Here is a 16,114-nt window from a genome sequence, read left to right on the forward strand (position 1 = left end):
ACGCAGGGCATGTAAATTATACAAAAAAACGTGACGTATAGGGTGAAAAATACAGTAGTTTAATCCCTGTGAAATAACACAGGCAATAATTTTTGAACACAGAAAGAGTAGGAGATGCAAAGACATGAAAAGCCAAGAAACCAGCTGAAATCTGTCTGTATTTAGAGAGCAACCCCTCCCTCTAAATTTATAACTGGTTTCATGCTTTAATAACAGCCTTTGAAAAGGTTTTTCACTACCAAGTTATTGCACAAGAACAATTTCATCATGAGAGCGAGGAGCTCTCTAAAGACTTTGCCACCTTGATGTTGCCAGTGGTTGCAGATTTATTTCTAAGCCTCTGGATGTTCCACTGAGCACCAATGAAACCACAAGTGAAATGAAAAAACGTTCACCTTAAACTTGACACAAACGGGCGCTCTTTACAAGATTTCTGTCAGAGGAGTCCAAGGAAAAATATGAATAGATGTCAAAGAGCCAAGAACCACTTGCAGAGAACTTCACAAAGACCTGAAATCAATTCAGTTCAGTTTATTTTTATAGCTCCAAGTCACACCAGAAGTCGTCTCAGGGCACTGAACAGAAACATTCACATACTTTATAAAAGCAGATTAGTAAAGTTCTCTCTCTAAGGAAGCAGCAGACTTGTTGAATCTTCACTTCGTTACAGTCTCCCATCCTGAATAAGCACAAAGGAGACGGTGGAAAGGAGAAACTCCCTCATGAGGAAGAAACTTCCAGCAGAACCAGGCTCAGGAGAAGCGGCCATCTGCTTAAACTGGCTGGGTTTGAGAGGACAGGAAGGAGGAACGGATGCATAATGGCAGGTCCAGAATGGAGGCAAGCAGGTCCTCACTAGGAGGAAAGATAAAAAACATAAATACAAACCGGATTCCAAAAAAGTTGGGCCACTAAACAAATTGTGAATAAAAACTGAAAACAATGATGTGGAGGTGCCAACATCTAATATTTTATTCAGAATAGAACACAAATCACAGATCAAAAGTTTAAACTGAGAGAATGTATCATTTTAAGGGAAAAATCTGTTGTTTCCAAATTTCATGGCGTCAACAAATCCCAAAAAAGTTGGGACAAGTCCATTTTTACCACTGTGTGGCATCCCCCCTTCTTCTTACAACACTCAACAGACGTCTGGGGACAGAGGAGACCAGTTTCTCCAGTTTAGAAATAGGAATGCTCTCCCATTCATGTCTAATACAGGCCTCTAACTGTTCAATCGTCTTGGGCCTTCTTTGTCGCACCTTCCTCTTTATGATGCGCCAAATGTTCTCTATAGGTGAAAGATCTGGACTGCAGGCTGGCCATTTCAGTACCCGGATCCTTCTCCTACGTAGCCATGATGTTGTGATTGCTGCAGAATGTGGTCTGGCATTATCGTGTTGAAAAATGCAGGGTCTTCCCTGAAAGAGATGACGTCTAGATGGGAGCATATGTTGTTCTAGAACCTGAACATAGTTCTCTGCATTAATGGTGCCTTTCCAGACATGCAAGCTGCCCATGCCACAAGCGCTCATGCAACCCCATACCATCAGTGATCCAGGCTTCTGAACAGAGCGTTGATAACAACTTGGGCTATCCTTGTCCTCTCTGGTCTGGATGACATGGCGTCCCAGTGTTCCATAAAGAACTTCAAATCGTGACTCATCTGACCACAGAACAGTCTTCCATTTTGCCACACTCCATTTTAAATGACCCCTGTCCCTGTGCAAACGTCTGAGCTTGTGGAGCTTGCTTAGAAATGGCTTCCTCTTTACACTGTAGAGTTTCAGTTGGCAACGGCGGATGGCACGGTGGATTATGTTCACTGACAATGCTTTCTAGAAGTATTCCTGAGCCCATTCTGTTATTTCCTTGACAGTGGCATTCCTGTTTGAGGTGCAGTGACGTTTAAAGGCCCGGAGATCACGAGCATCCAGTAGAGTTTTACGGCCTTGACCCTTACGCACAGCGATTGTTCCAGATTCTCTGAATCTTTTGATGATGATATGCACGGTTGATGATGATAACGTAAAAGTCTTTGCTATTTTACGCTGGGTAACACCATTCTGGTATTGCTGCGCTATCTTTCTGCGCAACAATGGTGGAATTGGTGATCCTCTTACCATCTTGGCTTCTGAGAGACACTGACACTCTGAGAAGCTCTTTTTATACCCAATCATGTTGTCAGTTGACCTAATTAGTGTTAATTGGTCTTCCAGCTGTTCGTTATTTGCTCAATTTCCTTTTGCCAGCAACTTATTGCTACTTGTCCCAACTTTTTGGGGATTTTTTGACACTGTGAAATTTTGAATCAAGATATTTTTCCTTTAAAATGTTACATTTACTCAGATTAAACTTTTGATCTGTCATCTATGTTATGTTACGAATAAAATATTGACATTTGCCATCTCCACATCATTGAATTCAGTTTTTGTTCACAATTTGTTTAGTGTCCCAACTTTTTTGGAATCCGGTTTGTAAATAAAACATGTTAGGATAGAAATAATTACAAATATGAATTATTCATTTGTAACTATTCATTTGATGAAATTAGGTTAATTTATCCTCCAGTATTTTAAGCCTATAGCAGCATAATTAAGGGATAGGTCAGAATATCAAGCCAATCCTAACTATAGGATTTATCAAAGAAGAAAGTCTTAAGCCCAGTCTTAAAACTGGATAATGTGTCAGCCTCACGGACAGAACTGGAAGTTAGGTCCACAAGAGTGGAGCCTGATAACTGAAAGATCTTCCTCCTATTCTGCTTTTGAAAACTCTAGGAACCACAAGTAAACCTGCAATCTGAGAGCAAAGTGCTCTGTTAGGAAAATACGGAACATTAAGATCTCAAATATAAAATGGAGCTAGGTTGTTGAGAGTTTTGTAGGTTAGAAGTAAGATTTTGAAATAAATCACACTTGCTCTTCTCAAGGGCAGTTGTCTCCTCCTCTCCCTCTCCTTTTTGCTTTTGCTCTGTCCTGTCTGTGAAACTGCTTTAGAGCCTCTCTTCTACAAATCTTCTGAATCATAACTATGGACTTGGATTTGGTCAGTTGGTCCCTCAACACAATTGATAACATTTCTTTGAAGAGAAGACAGGCTTAAGGCGAACCGATTTGCCTTGTTGGCACGCAGCTGGATATCTCAACGACTTTGAAGACTTGATGACGTGTCTATCTCTGTTGTCATCTGCGGATTTTAAGGACGCATTTATAATTGGATTTATGATAACTGGTTCCTGCTTTTTGGAGTCGGCTGGTTCCTGGTCTAGCAACAAACAAGGAAGTTGTTGGCAGCAAATCTGGACCTGGTCAGGCTGCCTGCCGTATATGATGGCTTGGTTCGTGCCTTGAGCACCCAGACTTGAATTTTGTCAGAATGGATCAGCTCTCTGGGATTATTCTCAGGCACGTTCCATTGGTATAGTCATTTAATTTGGACGTTTTGGAACCGAGTGGACTGACACAGACTCAAGGTAGATGTCATTACACCTTTACAAGAGATCCTTCCTGTCTACAGCCATCAGCATCTATAACATCTCTTAATTACATGAGGATAACGAGTTACAACAACAAATAATTTCCCTTTGGGATTAATAAAGTATTTTTGAATTGAATTGAATTGAATTAAGTTCTGCTTGTCCCCAAAACAATCATGTTTATCTGAATTCAGCTCACTGACTGGCCTTGACAGGCCGTCTTATCTCAACCCGCCTGGAAGTTTTGTAAACTTGATGCTCAGTCCCTCCCTCCCCTCCTTCCAAGGAATTTCCATGGACTTTTCAGCATAACCCAGCTGAATAAACATTCTGTCATCATTTCAGGACTCTTTGGATTTTGTCTTTGGTCATCCTCGGCACCCCCCCGAGTGTGCACGGATCTCTCCAGAGAGAACTATTTGAACTGAGTGATTTTATCTGAACTCTGCAGTGCCTCTGTGTGTTGTCTCTGGCTGCTCACCGCCCTTGTGTCCCCCACCCCCTGCGTAATGTTGGCGTCATTATGTGCTTGTGTGTGAGATTTTTTTTTTTTCATTATCACACTGTTGACCTTCAAACAGGTTAAAAGCGTGTTAGGAATTTTTTTGTCTCCAAACTCTGTGTCATTTTTCACCTCTTTATTGTCTGTCCAAACGGGTCTCAATTGTAAATGAGTCTTTGAAGCTCAATGTGGCTTATCTGTTTAAATAAAGGTTGAATGAATGAAAAAAAAAATAACAGTAGTTAATGCCTTCAACTACCATGTCATCTATGCATGCTCACCATGCAAGACTCCACTACTAAAGAAAAAAAATGTTGAAACACATTTAAACATTGCTTCAAAACTTGGAGAAGCCAATAAAATTCTCGGTGGTGCACTGCTTTCACTACCTGGAGCAGAAGGACTCCTACATTCCTTTGCTATTTATGGACTTCACGTCTGCCTTCAACACCAGTGTTTCCCCTACCATTATACAAGCAACAGAACCGAGCGCACCGTCTACCGAACCCCACACCCAAACCACCTGTCTTTACTGACGTAATGCCAAACTAGCGGCTTGCAATGCAGGTACGCTAGCTAAAAAGCTAATGACAGCTTCTTCCCTCATGCTAAACCCTCACACTGAACTTCCCCCACTCGAAAACTGTTGGTACAAACAGCGCATGTCTCAGATGTGACCATCATTACGTTTGGAGCAAAAAGCCTGAGAACACCATCAGCTTTATGTTGTGGTGGTGTTTTGCTGCAGGAGGGACTGGTGCACTTCTCAAAATAGATAGCATCATGAGGAAAGAACATTATGTGGAAATACTGAAGCAACATCTCAAGACATCAGAATCAGAATAAGCTTTATTATCATTGCACCAAAATACAACGAAAACATGTACATTCAGTTGTCTGGAAGGTGGACCTAGTGCACGAAGCTGCTGCTATAAGCGTGGCCTTTCTTATGTTTTTTCAGAATAATAATCTTAGATATGAAAAGGGGGAGAACCATGAGGGTAGATAGTGGTATTACAAAAAAAGATCTTTCACATCTTGTCTATCAGGACACGATTTGAGACATCAAAAAAAACTCTACCAGCAGCACAATTAAAAACATAATTACATTTGCATTTGACGTTGAGGTGTTGAGATTTGTCCATGAGCGTTTTTCAGATCGACCATTGTTCTGATATTTCAGCCAGCAGTTCTGATAAGCTTGCGCATAAAGTTCTCCGGGGGAGGGGGGTTGCAATAGATGAAGCTTTTGTCCCTGATTACCCATGACCCAGGAAAAATTTGATAATCTGCCCGTCTCCTAGGCCGTCGGGGAGTCAGATTCAAATGAGCTTGATTGTTGATTTTCTTCAGGCAGACAGATTACTTTTTTCTTCAGCCTTGAGTCGATCTGAACGTTCTGGTTCCAAAATGGCCTGAATGTGGGATTCCATTCCACTGATCCATGTTATGAGTCTCCTTCAAGGTCAATCTCACCACGCTGACGAGTCCCAGAAGCCGCAGGTGGCCTGCGATTCTCATGAATCGCCTCCACCTTACAGTTTAGCTCATAAATCAGCTGATTTAGATTACTCACAGCACGAACCAAACCTTCAGACTGACTCGGAAGCTTTGTCATGGCCGAAATTGCTGCCGATGTCTTCTTCAATAGTTGATGAAACAGAGCTCCGCCGATGCTAAAAAGCAGAGTCCCTGTAATCATAAATCCAAATATGTAAACGTCTTCAGTGTCTTCCTGAGACAGAACTGAGAGGCACATCAGCTGCCACTCCCCACGGGTCCATGACGTACCCCACAGCGTGCGTCTCAGCTAGAAAGGCAGGTTCTCCAGGACCTTGTCGTTTTGTTGAGAAAATCTTGTCGATAGGGTTGAACGTCCAGGATACCAGATCCATAATCTTAATTTACGTTTGGGAGATGTGTACGGAGAGGAGAGGAGGAGATGTGTAAGTCATGTCATGATTTGACCATTCAGTCTTGCAGGGGACCGGATGTGGATCAATCACTTAAGGTTTGATGTCTCAGACAGTTTTCTTGTAGGAGCTATTAGTGTTTCGTTTTTCATTGCGAGATGTCAAACTTTTCGGTCTGGCCCCGCCCCTCCAGCATGCCTCGAAACGAACCGTTTAAATTACTTTGCATCCCCCATACCTTTTGATCAAAATGGCCAAGTTTGAAACCGATTGAGCGAAATCCCTAGGAGGAGTTTGTTCTAATGCGGAGGCTGTAAACCGCCAAAAAGGTGTGAAAATTGAGCCAGCATTCCAAAATGGCCACCTTCCTGTTTATCGTACAGCGTTGGTGCTAGAGGGTTTTCTGTGCATCTTGGGAGATTGGACAAGCGTTCCAAATTTCATGTTTCTACGATAAACTAAGGTTAATGTGGAGGGTATTTTGAAAATTTCCAGGTGGTGCTCTTGAGCCGTTTGTGTTGCGATTTTTGCCACGTCCTTAAAATACGTAATTTTTCACCAGTCCTGATGCGTCCACCAATTTTGGTGACTTTTGAGATATGTTAAGGCCCCCACAATGCCAATTCATTTGACAGAAAAAATTGCAGCTCGGGCCTGAACAGAGCGATTACAATAGGCCTTCTCAGCGCTTTGCTGCTCGGGCCTAATAAGTAAAGTGCTCTGTGTTGTCATCATTGTATGTTCCCATACGTTGACAAAATTAGTTCAGAGCATTTAACCCATCACACCTGGGAGACACCCAGGTGGAGCAGTGGTCAGCTGTGTAAGCACCCGGGGAGCAATTGGAGATTAGGTGTCTTGCTCAGAGACACCACGACATGTGGGCATGGCGAGGAGTCAAACCGCAACTTTCTGATGTCAAGTCGACTGCCCTACCTCTACACCATCTCAGCCCACAATCAACAATCATGTCAGATAATTTTATCAGCTCTAAATGTTAAAATCAAATTCAGAACTGACACACACTGTGTACCCATTCATATATATTTTGTAAACACAGCGTGCTGAGTGTGATGTCACATTTTTAGAGGATGTTGGTCACATCAGGACATAGCGTGTGTACACTAAAGTCTGATGACAGCCATATATAAATTAGTGAATTACTATGTGAGATACTATGCAGATTACTGTTAGTTCAAGATTACTGTGTTACTGGGTGGGCTACTGCATGTGTTGTTGTGTGTACCAGAAGCCTCTGAGAGCCAAGCCATGGCCCAGAAATTGTTTTTACATCAGCGTTTGCTCTGCTTACTGTACCTGTCCCTGTTTTGACCACAGGGAGTGCAGGCGTTGATGAGTAACGCAGTACAGCCTCTTATTCAATCTGTCAGCGACTCTATCGAAGCCATTATCATCACGCTGCACCAGGAAGACTTCTCAGGGTAAGATTCAGTTTTCTTCCAGGCTTCCTATCCCAACTTCAGAACCACTGTGGGTCAGTGTTCTTCTGCAACAATTCCACGTGAGCATCTATGATTGTTTCGGATTGGTATTGATGTCTTTTGTTCCTTGTTTCAGGTAGCAAACTGTGGCCTGAAATAGGCACATGAGTTACTAAGGAAATGGTTTAGAATCTTGTTGCCACACTTGTCTCTCTGCAGGTACAGGGGCTCAAAAAATATTCATCCTCTTGAAAGGAGTAACAGACCTGGTTAACACAAGTTGAGCTCCAAGAGGATATATATCAGGTCCATCTTGGAGTGTGGTCAGTACCTGGTGTTGTCCAGTTGTGAGGCCCTCAAGAGCAGGACTAACTGGGTCTGGCCTCTACACAGCTTGTGTAGGAACATTCTGCTTTTAGTTTCCAATTCTGGGCCTCTTAACAATTGTCTTAAACCTTTGCGTTTTTAAATTGTACACTTTTTAGAACAGTTTATCAGCAACCTTACATTACATTTTCAATCCACATGTCAAAATTAAAGTTTTAGGTTTTGTAAAAGGAAATAATTTAATTGGTTCCAGACTTGTCCATTTAGATAGATAAGCATTAATGATAAACTTAAATGATCCCAGAGGGAAAATCAAAATACATTTACCAAGTTTTCCAAATCATTTAAGAAAATTTTCCAGTTTAATAGAAGTTATCTACTTGGAGCCACAGTTGGATGAAAACGGATGGGATAGATGTAAGACGGCAACACTGTGAAGTGAATTTTTCTTAGGGTCGTTCTTCTCCTGTAATATAATTGTGTGTGTGTTACAGGCCTGTGTCCAGCCCTGAGAAACCAGACACCCCGTGCTCCCTATATATGAAGGAGCTGCAGGGTTTCATCTCCAGAGTCATGACCGACTATTTCAGACAGTTTCAGTGTGCGGACTTCATCTATGACAGGACTGAGTTTATCGCCCAGAGAGCCATTGAGCTGTTCCTTCGCCACACCAGCCTGCTGCGACCGTTGGGAGAAGGTGGAAAGATGAGGCTGGCTGCTGACTTTGCTCAGGTGAGAAGCTGCTCAGGTCTGAAGCTCTAGCCTTGTTCAGATCTTCCATTTGTCTGAATGTGTGTGTTTCTGTACAGATGGAAATGGCCGTGGCTCCTCTATGCAGGAGAGTGTCTGATTTGGGGAAACCCTACAGGATGCTGCGCTCTTTGAGGTTTGTGTGCTGATTTTCTAATAGATGCAAATTAAACAGCAGATTAGTCACAAAATGATTAAAAAGGATTCAAAATAAGGATGAGCGATATGGCATAAAGTTCACATCACGATATGTATTGTGATGGGTGGTGGTAATGATATATATCACAATATGTTTTTGGTAGGGCTTGGCGATATATCGATATTTTTAAAATATCAATATAATTTAATTCACGACATAAAATGAGACTACCGTATTTTTTGGCTTACAAGTTGCAGTTTTTTGCATAATTTACATGCCCTGCGACTTATAGGCCGTAGCGTCTTATTTATGGATTTTTTTCCCATGTTTATAAATCATTTTTTGGCTGATATGACCGTATCCATTAATTCTTACTGAAAAAAAAATTTAAATTAAGCAGTACCACTTTCAGCCACTTCATGGGAGCAGAGTAGTAATAGTGTATGGCATGCTGTTGTATCATGTAACAGGTAAACGTGGCTATAATGACAAATTCAAAAAATTTCAAGACAAAAACAACTGGACTTTATTTATTATATTTTACTTTATACTTGATTTTTTTTTTCTTGAACTTTTTAGATTTGACCATGTCCTGGATGACTTAGAATCTTCAACAGCTATTAATGACTCAATCGGTTTGCTATACATAGACTCACCACCTTCATTCTGCTCTCTGCTCAGAACCGTCAAAACAGTTGCACCACCCTGATGAAATGCAGCTGATTTGACCATTAAAGTGCATTTACTGAGCAAATGTTAGACTGAGACACACCTTTGCTATAATTTCGAGCAAGCAAAGAATTGTTTAGGTGCTTTTCTTGTTAAATTTCAGAGAAACGAGCTGTTCCTCCTCCCTTTTTCTCGTCCCCTGTGCGTTCATGGAGCACTGAGGTAGCTAAACTATTTTTTTAAATAAAGCTGATTTGACCATTAAAGGACATTTATTAAGCAAAAGTTAGACTGAGACACACATTTACTATAATTTCGAGCAAACAAATAATTGTTTTTAAGTGTTAATCTAGTTAAATTCTTGTTAATGTCCTCCCATGCATGCTCCCGCAGCCGCCATTTGGCAGCCCATTGGTTTTTGGCACAACACCAGTCCACATTTCTGGATTGTCGGCGGTGACGCGTAACAAAACCGACACGTCAGCGATAACGCATAATAGATGCGACGTATAAGGCAAAGCGACATATTTATGGATTTTTACATTTTATTAGATAAATGTGGACTGATGCGACTTGTAGGGCGGAGTGACGTGTCCACTGGAAAATACGGTATATCGATATAAAACGATATAGTCCTATACTCTGCCTACAGTTAATAAATCTGCCAGTTTTTTCCTCCCAGTCACCTTAATGCCACCCCTCCTTCTTTTCCTTCAGTGTCTATGTTTACATGGACATAAGTAACCGGATCAAACAGCCATTCAGAATAAAAACACGTCATGTAAACACCCTGTTCGGTTTTTTTTTGTTTGTTTATTCAGCGTGATCCAAAATAATTTGTGATCAGAATGAAACGGGTGGTTTATGCCGATTCATAACCTGAACATGTAAACACTTGATCTATTCGTTTTTATCTGATGGTGAAAAACTGACCTGACTGCGCATGTGCGACTTTACCATTTCCGCCTGGCTAATGCTAATAATATTAGCATGTCAGGGAAGCAAAACTGGTCGGTGAGCGACACAACATTTCTACTAGAAACTTTGAAAGAGCTCAAAATGATCTGTATTAAATCAGGGTGCCGTAAAACAGGGTGAAATACTAATAACAAGAACATATTTTCTTTGTATCCTGATGCATGCTCAATAATCCAGGTAGAAAAATCTAAAAAAGTTAAATCTGGTCCTCTGGACGTTCAAAAAACAAACAGGCTCTAGAGCAATGTGGATATCCTAACTGGGCCTTCCTGAAAGCAGAGAAGAAACCCAAACAGGACTCCAGTCAGCCAACAGGTGAAAAGGAGGAACCCAGACCCAGACCAGTGGTCATTCTGTATGTTGAGGGAGTATCAGAGAAACTGAGACATTTATTTTCTCTTCGACTACTTCTACAAGCACATCTACTTAACTTCTGCTACATGCTTCTGGAGATCGGAACTGAAGAAACCCAGTTTTCTGCATTGAACTCAGAGAGGAGAGAAGCGTCTTTTCTGCACAGAGACGGGACAAAAGGTACGGAAGAAACTCTGCAGAACCTGACCAAACCAGAACCATCACACCGCAGAGTGGTAAATCCCAGCTGACTTCAGAGCCAGTGGCTGGACCTTCGTCCCTCCAATCAATGATCGGTGACTTTTGAGGAAAAATCAGCCTCTTAGTCACCGGAGCATCTCAGGCCTTGCTGGTATCATTTTAAGCAGCTGTGGAACATTCTGACATCTCGTTCTGGTGAGAGAGACTCTTCAATGCACTTTCTGGTGATCATACATCACAATAATCTTATCAGACAAACTACAGCTCACTTTAGACACAATTTCAACAACTCCACAAACAGAACCAGTCCAAAATCTGCCTTTTTAAGTTTCACTGATTTGAATAATCAATTAGATCTTTGATACAAAGCTATTTGTTATTCATTTGTTTGTTATGCATAATTTATCATCACATATATCACAGATTATTATTTTTATAATAAAATACATAAAATCAACTGAATTTGTGATTATTTTAACATATCTGTGTGTATTAACTGATTTGATGCCCTTTAAACACGAGAAAATAATTCACATTTCAGTTTACTTTTAATTTGGGGCTAGAGACTGATTTTTTTTTTCTCTAAGAAGAGGTGGTGCCCACACACAACGAGGTTATTTGCATGTCCCTCCTTCCTGTCCTCTCAAACCAGCCGGTCAAAGCAGATGGCCGCTTGTCCTGAGTCGGGTTCTGCTGGAGGTTTCTTCCTTTTAAAAGGGAGTTTTTCCTTTCCACTGTTGCCATTGTGCTTGCTCAGGATGGGAGACGGCAACAAAGCCAAGATTCAACCTGTCTGCTGGATTCCTTAGATAGAGAACTTTACTAATTGGCTTTTATGTATGTGAATGTTCCTGTAAAGTGCCCTGAGACAACTTTGTTGTGATTTGGCACTATATAAATAAACTGAATTGAATTGAATTGAATTGAAATGATGACAGATTGTTTATTCAGCTGGGCTCCGCTGAAAAGTCCATGAAAATTCCTCAGTAGTAAGGGAGGGAGGGGCTGAGCATCAGGTTTACAAAACTTCCAGACAGGTTGAGATAAGATAGCCTGTCAAGGCCTGTCAGGGAGCTGAATTCAGATAAACACGATTGTTTTGGGGACAGGAAGAACTTAATGACACCTACCTTGAGTCTGTGTCAGTCCACACGGTTCTGAAACGTCCAAATTAAATGACTATTCCAATGGAACGTGCCTGAGAATAATCCCCGAGATCTGATCCATTCTGTCAAGAGTCTGGGTGCTCAAGGCACGAACCAAGCCATCATATAAGGCAGACAGCCTGACCAGGTCCAGATTTGCTGCTGACGACTTCCTTGTTTGTTGATAGTCCAGGAACCAGCCAAATCCAAAAAGCAGGAACCAGTTATCTTAAATCCAATTATAAATGCGTCCTTAAAATCCACGCATGACAGCAGAGATACACGTCAAGTCTTCAAGGTCGTTGAGATATTCAGCTGTGTGCGTGCCAACAGGTCAAATCGGCTCGCCTAAAGCTTGTCTTCTTTTCAAGGAAATATCAATTGTATTGAGGGACCATCTGACCAAATCCAAGTCCATAGTTATGATTCACAAGATTTGTAGGAGAGAGGCTCTAAGGCAGTTTCACAGACAGGACAGAGGAAAAGCAAAGTGGAGAGGGAGAGGAGTAGACGCCCGCCCTTGAGAAAAGCAAGTGTTTAAATTCTTGCCCTTTTTTGTAGTATTCAGAGTCCGTTTCATTTTTGTTGTTCGCACCGCAAGTGGAACATGTGGTGGAACTAAATTTTGTACACAGGGTCCCAGTTACATCCATCAATAAAATGTCAATGAAAAACTGTAATAAGATTCAAGATATGAACTAAGAAAAACTTCTTCCTCTTCTTCTTTCGGCTTTTCCCTCTTCAGGGGTCGCCACAGCAAGTTATCCTCCACCACCTCACTCTGTCCTCTGCATGCTCTGTCCTCACTCCAACTACCTTCATGTCCCCTCTAACTGCATCCATATATCTCTTCTTTGGCCTTCCTTTTTGTCTTTTTCCTGGCAGCTGCATTTCTAACATCCTTCTACCAATATACCCATGGTCCCTCCTCTTGACATGTCCAAACCATCTCAGTCTGGCCTCCCTAACTTTATCTCCCAGTTGTTCAGCCTGTGCTGTACCTCTGATTATCTCATTCCTAATCTTATCCAGCCTTGTCACTCCTAAGGAGAACCTTAGCATCTTCATTTCTGCCACGTCCAGTTCTTTCTCCTGTCTTTTTGTCAATGCCACTGTTTCCAGACCATACAACATGGTCTCACCACTGTCTTGTAAACTTTTCCTTTGACCTTTGCTGACACCCTTTTGTCACAAATCACTCCTGAAACTTTTCTCCATCCACTCCATCTTGCCTGGACTCTCTTCTTCACCTCTTTACCACATTTCCCTTTTTCTTGGACAGTGGACCCCAAGTACTTAAAGTCCTGCACCTTTGTGACCTCTGCTCCTTGTAGCCTCACTGTTCTACCTCCTCCCTCTCATTTACACACATGGACTCTGTCTTACTACGGCTGACTTTCATTCTTCTTCTTTCAAGTGCATACCTCCACGTCTCCAAGGTCTCTTCAACCTGTTCCCTGTTCTCACCACAGATCACAATGTCATCTGCAAACATCATCATCCATGGGGATTCTTGTCTGACCTCATCAGTCAGTCCATCACCAGAGCAAACAAGAAGGGGCTCAGAGCTGATCCTTGATGCAATCCCACCTCCACCTTGAAGCTATCTGTCACTCCTACAGCACATCTCAGCACTGTCCTGCTGTCCTCATACATGTCCTGTATCAGTCTAACATACTTTTCTGCCACTCCAGATTTCCTCATGCAATACCACACCTCCTCCCTCGGCACTCTGTCATATGCTTTTTCTAAATCCACAAAGACACAACGGAGTTCTTTCTGACCCCCTCTGTACTTCTCCATCAGCATTCTCAAAGCAAAGATGGCATCTGTGGTGCTCTTTCTTGGCATGAAACCATACTGCTGCTCACAGATAGTCAACTGTCATCTAAGTCTTGCTTCCACAACTCTCTCCCAGATCTTCATTGTGTTGCTCATCAACTTAATTCCCCTGTAGTTGCTACAACTCTGTACATCACCCTTGTTCTTAAAAATGAGCACCAGCACACTTCTTCTCCATTCCTGAGGCATTTTCTTACCCTCAAACATGCCATTGAATATTTGAGTCAAAAACCTAACTGCCATCTCTCTAAGACATTTCCAAACCTCCACTGGTATGTCATCAGGTCCTTCTGCCTTCCCCTTCTTCATTCTTTTCAGAGCTTTCCGGACTTCACCCTCACTAATCTTTCCCACTTCCTGGTCCACAGTTTCTATAGCCTCTACTTGACTTTCTCTTTCATTCTCTTCATTCATTATCTCCTCAAAGTACTCCTTCCATCTTCCCGTCACATTCTCCTCACTTGTTAGAACATTACTATTCCTATCTTTAATAAGCCTAACCTGCTGCACATCCTTTCCAGCCTGATCCCTCTGTCTTGCCAATCGGTACAAGTCCTTCTCGCCCTCTTTAGTGTCCACTCTCCCATACAACTCATCGTACCCTCTGCTTTGCCTTAGCACTTCCCTCTTTGCTCTACGTCCCATCTCCTTATATTCCTTTCTCCTCTCTTCAGTCCTCTCACTGTCATATTTCTTCTTGGCTAATCTCTTTCTTTGAACGGCGTCCTGCACTTCACTATTCCACCACGTTTCCTTATCATCCATTCTCTGTCCAGATGGCACACCAAGTACCTTCCTGCCTGTCTCTCTAATTACTGTTGCTGTAGTAGCCCAGTCGTTTGGAAGCTCTTTCTTACCACCCAGAGCCTTTAACAGCTCCTTTCTGAATTTCTCACAACATTCTTCCTTCTTCATCTTCCACCATTTGGTATTCTTCTCTGATTTTTCTCTTTTTCACAACAACAGTCATTCTACACACAACCATCTGATGCTGTCTGGCCACGCTCTCCCCTGCCACAACCTTATACTCTCCAATCTCCCTCAGGTTTCCTCGACCTGCGTACTCCTTCCTCCATTCTTATACTGGTCCTTCTCAAAAAATTAGCATATTGTGATAAAGGTCATTATTTTCCATAATGTAATGATAAAATTGAAACTTTCATATATTTCAGATTCATTGTACACCAACTGAAATATTTCAGGTCTTTATAATTGTTTTAATACTGATGATTATGGCATACAGCTCATAAAAACCCAAAATGCCTGTCCCAAAAAATTAGCATATCATGAAAAGGTTCTCTAAACAAGCTATTAACCTAACCATCTGAATCAACAACGTAACTCTAAACACATGCAAAAGATTCCTGAGGCTTTTAAAAACTCCCAGCCTTGTTCATTACTCAAAACCGCAATCATGGGTAAGACTGCCGACCTGACTGCTGTCCAGAAGGCCATCATTGACACCCTCAAGCAAGAGGGTAAGACACAGAAAGAAATTGCTGAACCAATAGGCTGTTCCCAGAGTGCTGTATCAAGGCACCTCAGTGGGAAGTCTGTGGGAAGGGAAAAGTGTGGCAGAAAACGCTGCACAACGAGAAGAGGTGACCGGACCCTGAGGAGGATTGTGGAGAAGGGCTGATTCCAGACATGGGGGACCTGCGGAAGCAGTGGACTGAGTCTGGAGTAGAAACATCCAGAGCCACCGTGCACAGGCGTGTGCAGGAAATGGGCTACAGGTGCCGCATTCCCCAGGTCAAGCCACTCTTGAACAAGAGACTGCGTCAGAAGCATCTCGCCTGGGACTGCTGCTGAGTGGTCCAAAGTTATGTTCTCTGATTACAGTAAATTTTGCATTTCCTTTGGAAATCAAGGTCCCAGTGTCTGGAGGAAGAGAGGAGACACAGAGTTCACATTGCTTGAGGTCCAGTGTCAAGTTTCCACAGTCACTGGGGTATCATGTCATCTGCTGGTGTTGGTCCACTGTGTTTTATCAAGCACAGGGTCAATGCAGCTAGCTGTCAGGAGATGTTGGAGCACTTCATGCTTCCATCTGCTGAAAAGCTTTATGGAGATGAAGATTTCATTTTTCAGCATGACCTGGCACCTGCTCACAGTGCCAAAACCACTGGTAAATGGTTTACTGACCATGGTATTACTGTGCTCAATTGGCCTGCCAACTCTCCTGACCTGAACCCCATAGAGAACCTGTGGGATATTGTGAAGAGAAAGTTGAGAGACGCAAGACTCAACACTCTGGATGAGCTTAAGGCCGCTATCGAAGCATCCTGGGCCTCCATAACACCTCAGCAGTGCCACAGGCTGATTGCCTCCATGCCACGCCGCATTGAAGCAGTCATTCATGCAAAAGGATTCC

General features: G+C 42.3%; 1 protein-coding gene across 1 annotated transcript in view; it reads left to right on the plus strand.

The window, feature by feature from the left end:
• Nucleotides 1-16,114, plus strand: part of cog5 (component of oligomeric golgi complex 5) — a gene marked incomplete at its 3' end in the record, with an annotated part of 64,903 nt that overhangs the window by 20,545 nt on the left and 28,244 nt on the right. The window contains 3 exon segments of the mRNA XM_037695774.1: nt 7,232-7,335; nt 8,157-8,394; nt 8,472-8,548. Coding sequence (XP_037551702.1) covers nt 7,232-7,335; nt 8,157-8,394; nt 8,472-8,548 — 419 coding nt within the window.

This window comes from Nematolebias whitei, chromosome 22, assembly GCF_014905685.2.
Source record: "Nematolebias whitei isolate Nwh7 chromosome 22, NemWhi1, whole genome shotgun sequence".
Lineage (NCBI taxonomy): Eukaryota > Metazoa > Chordata > Actinopteri > Cyprinodontiformes > Rivulidae > Nematolebias > Nematolebias whitei.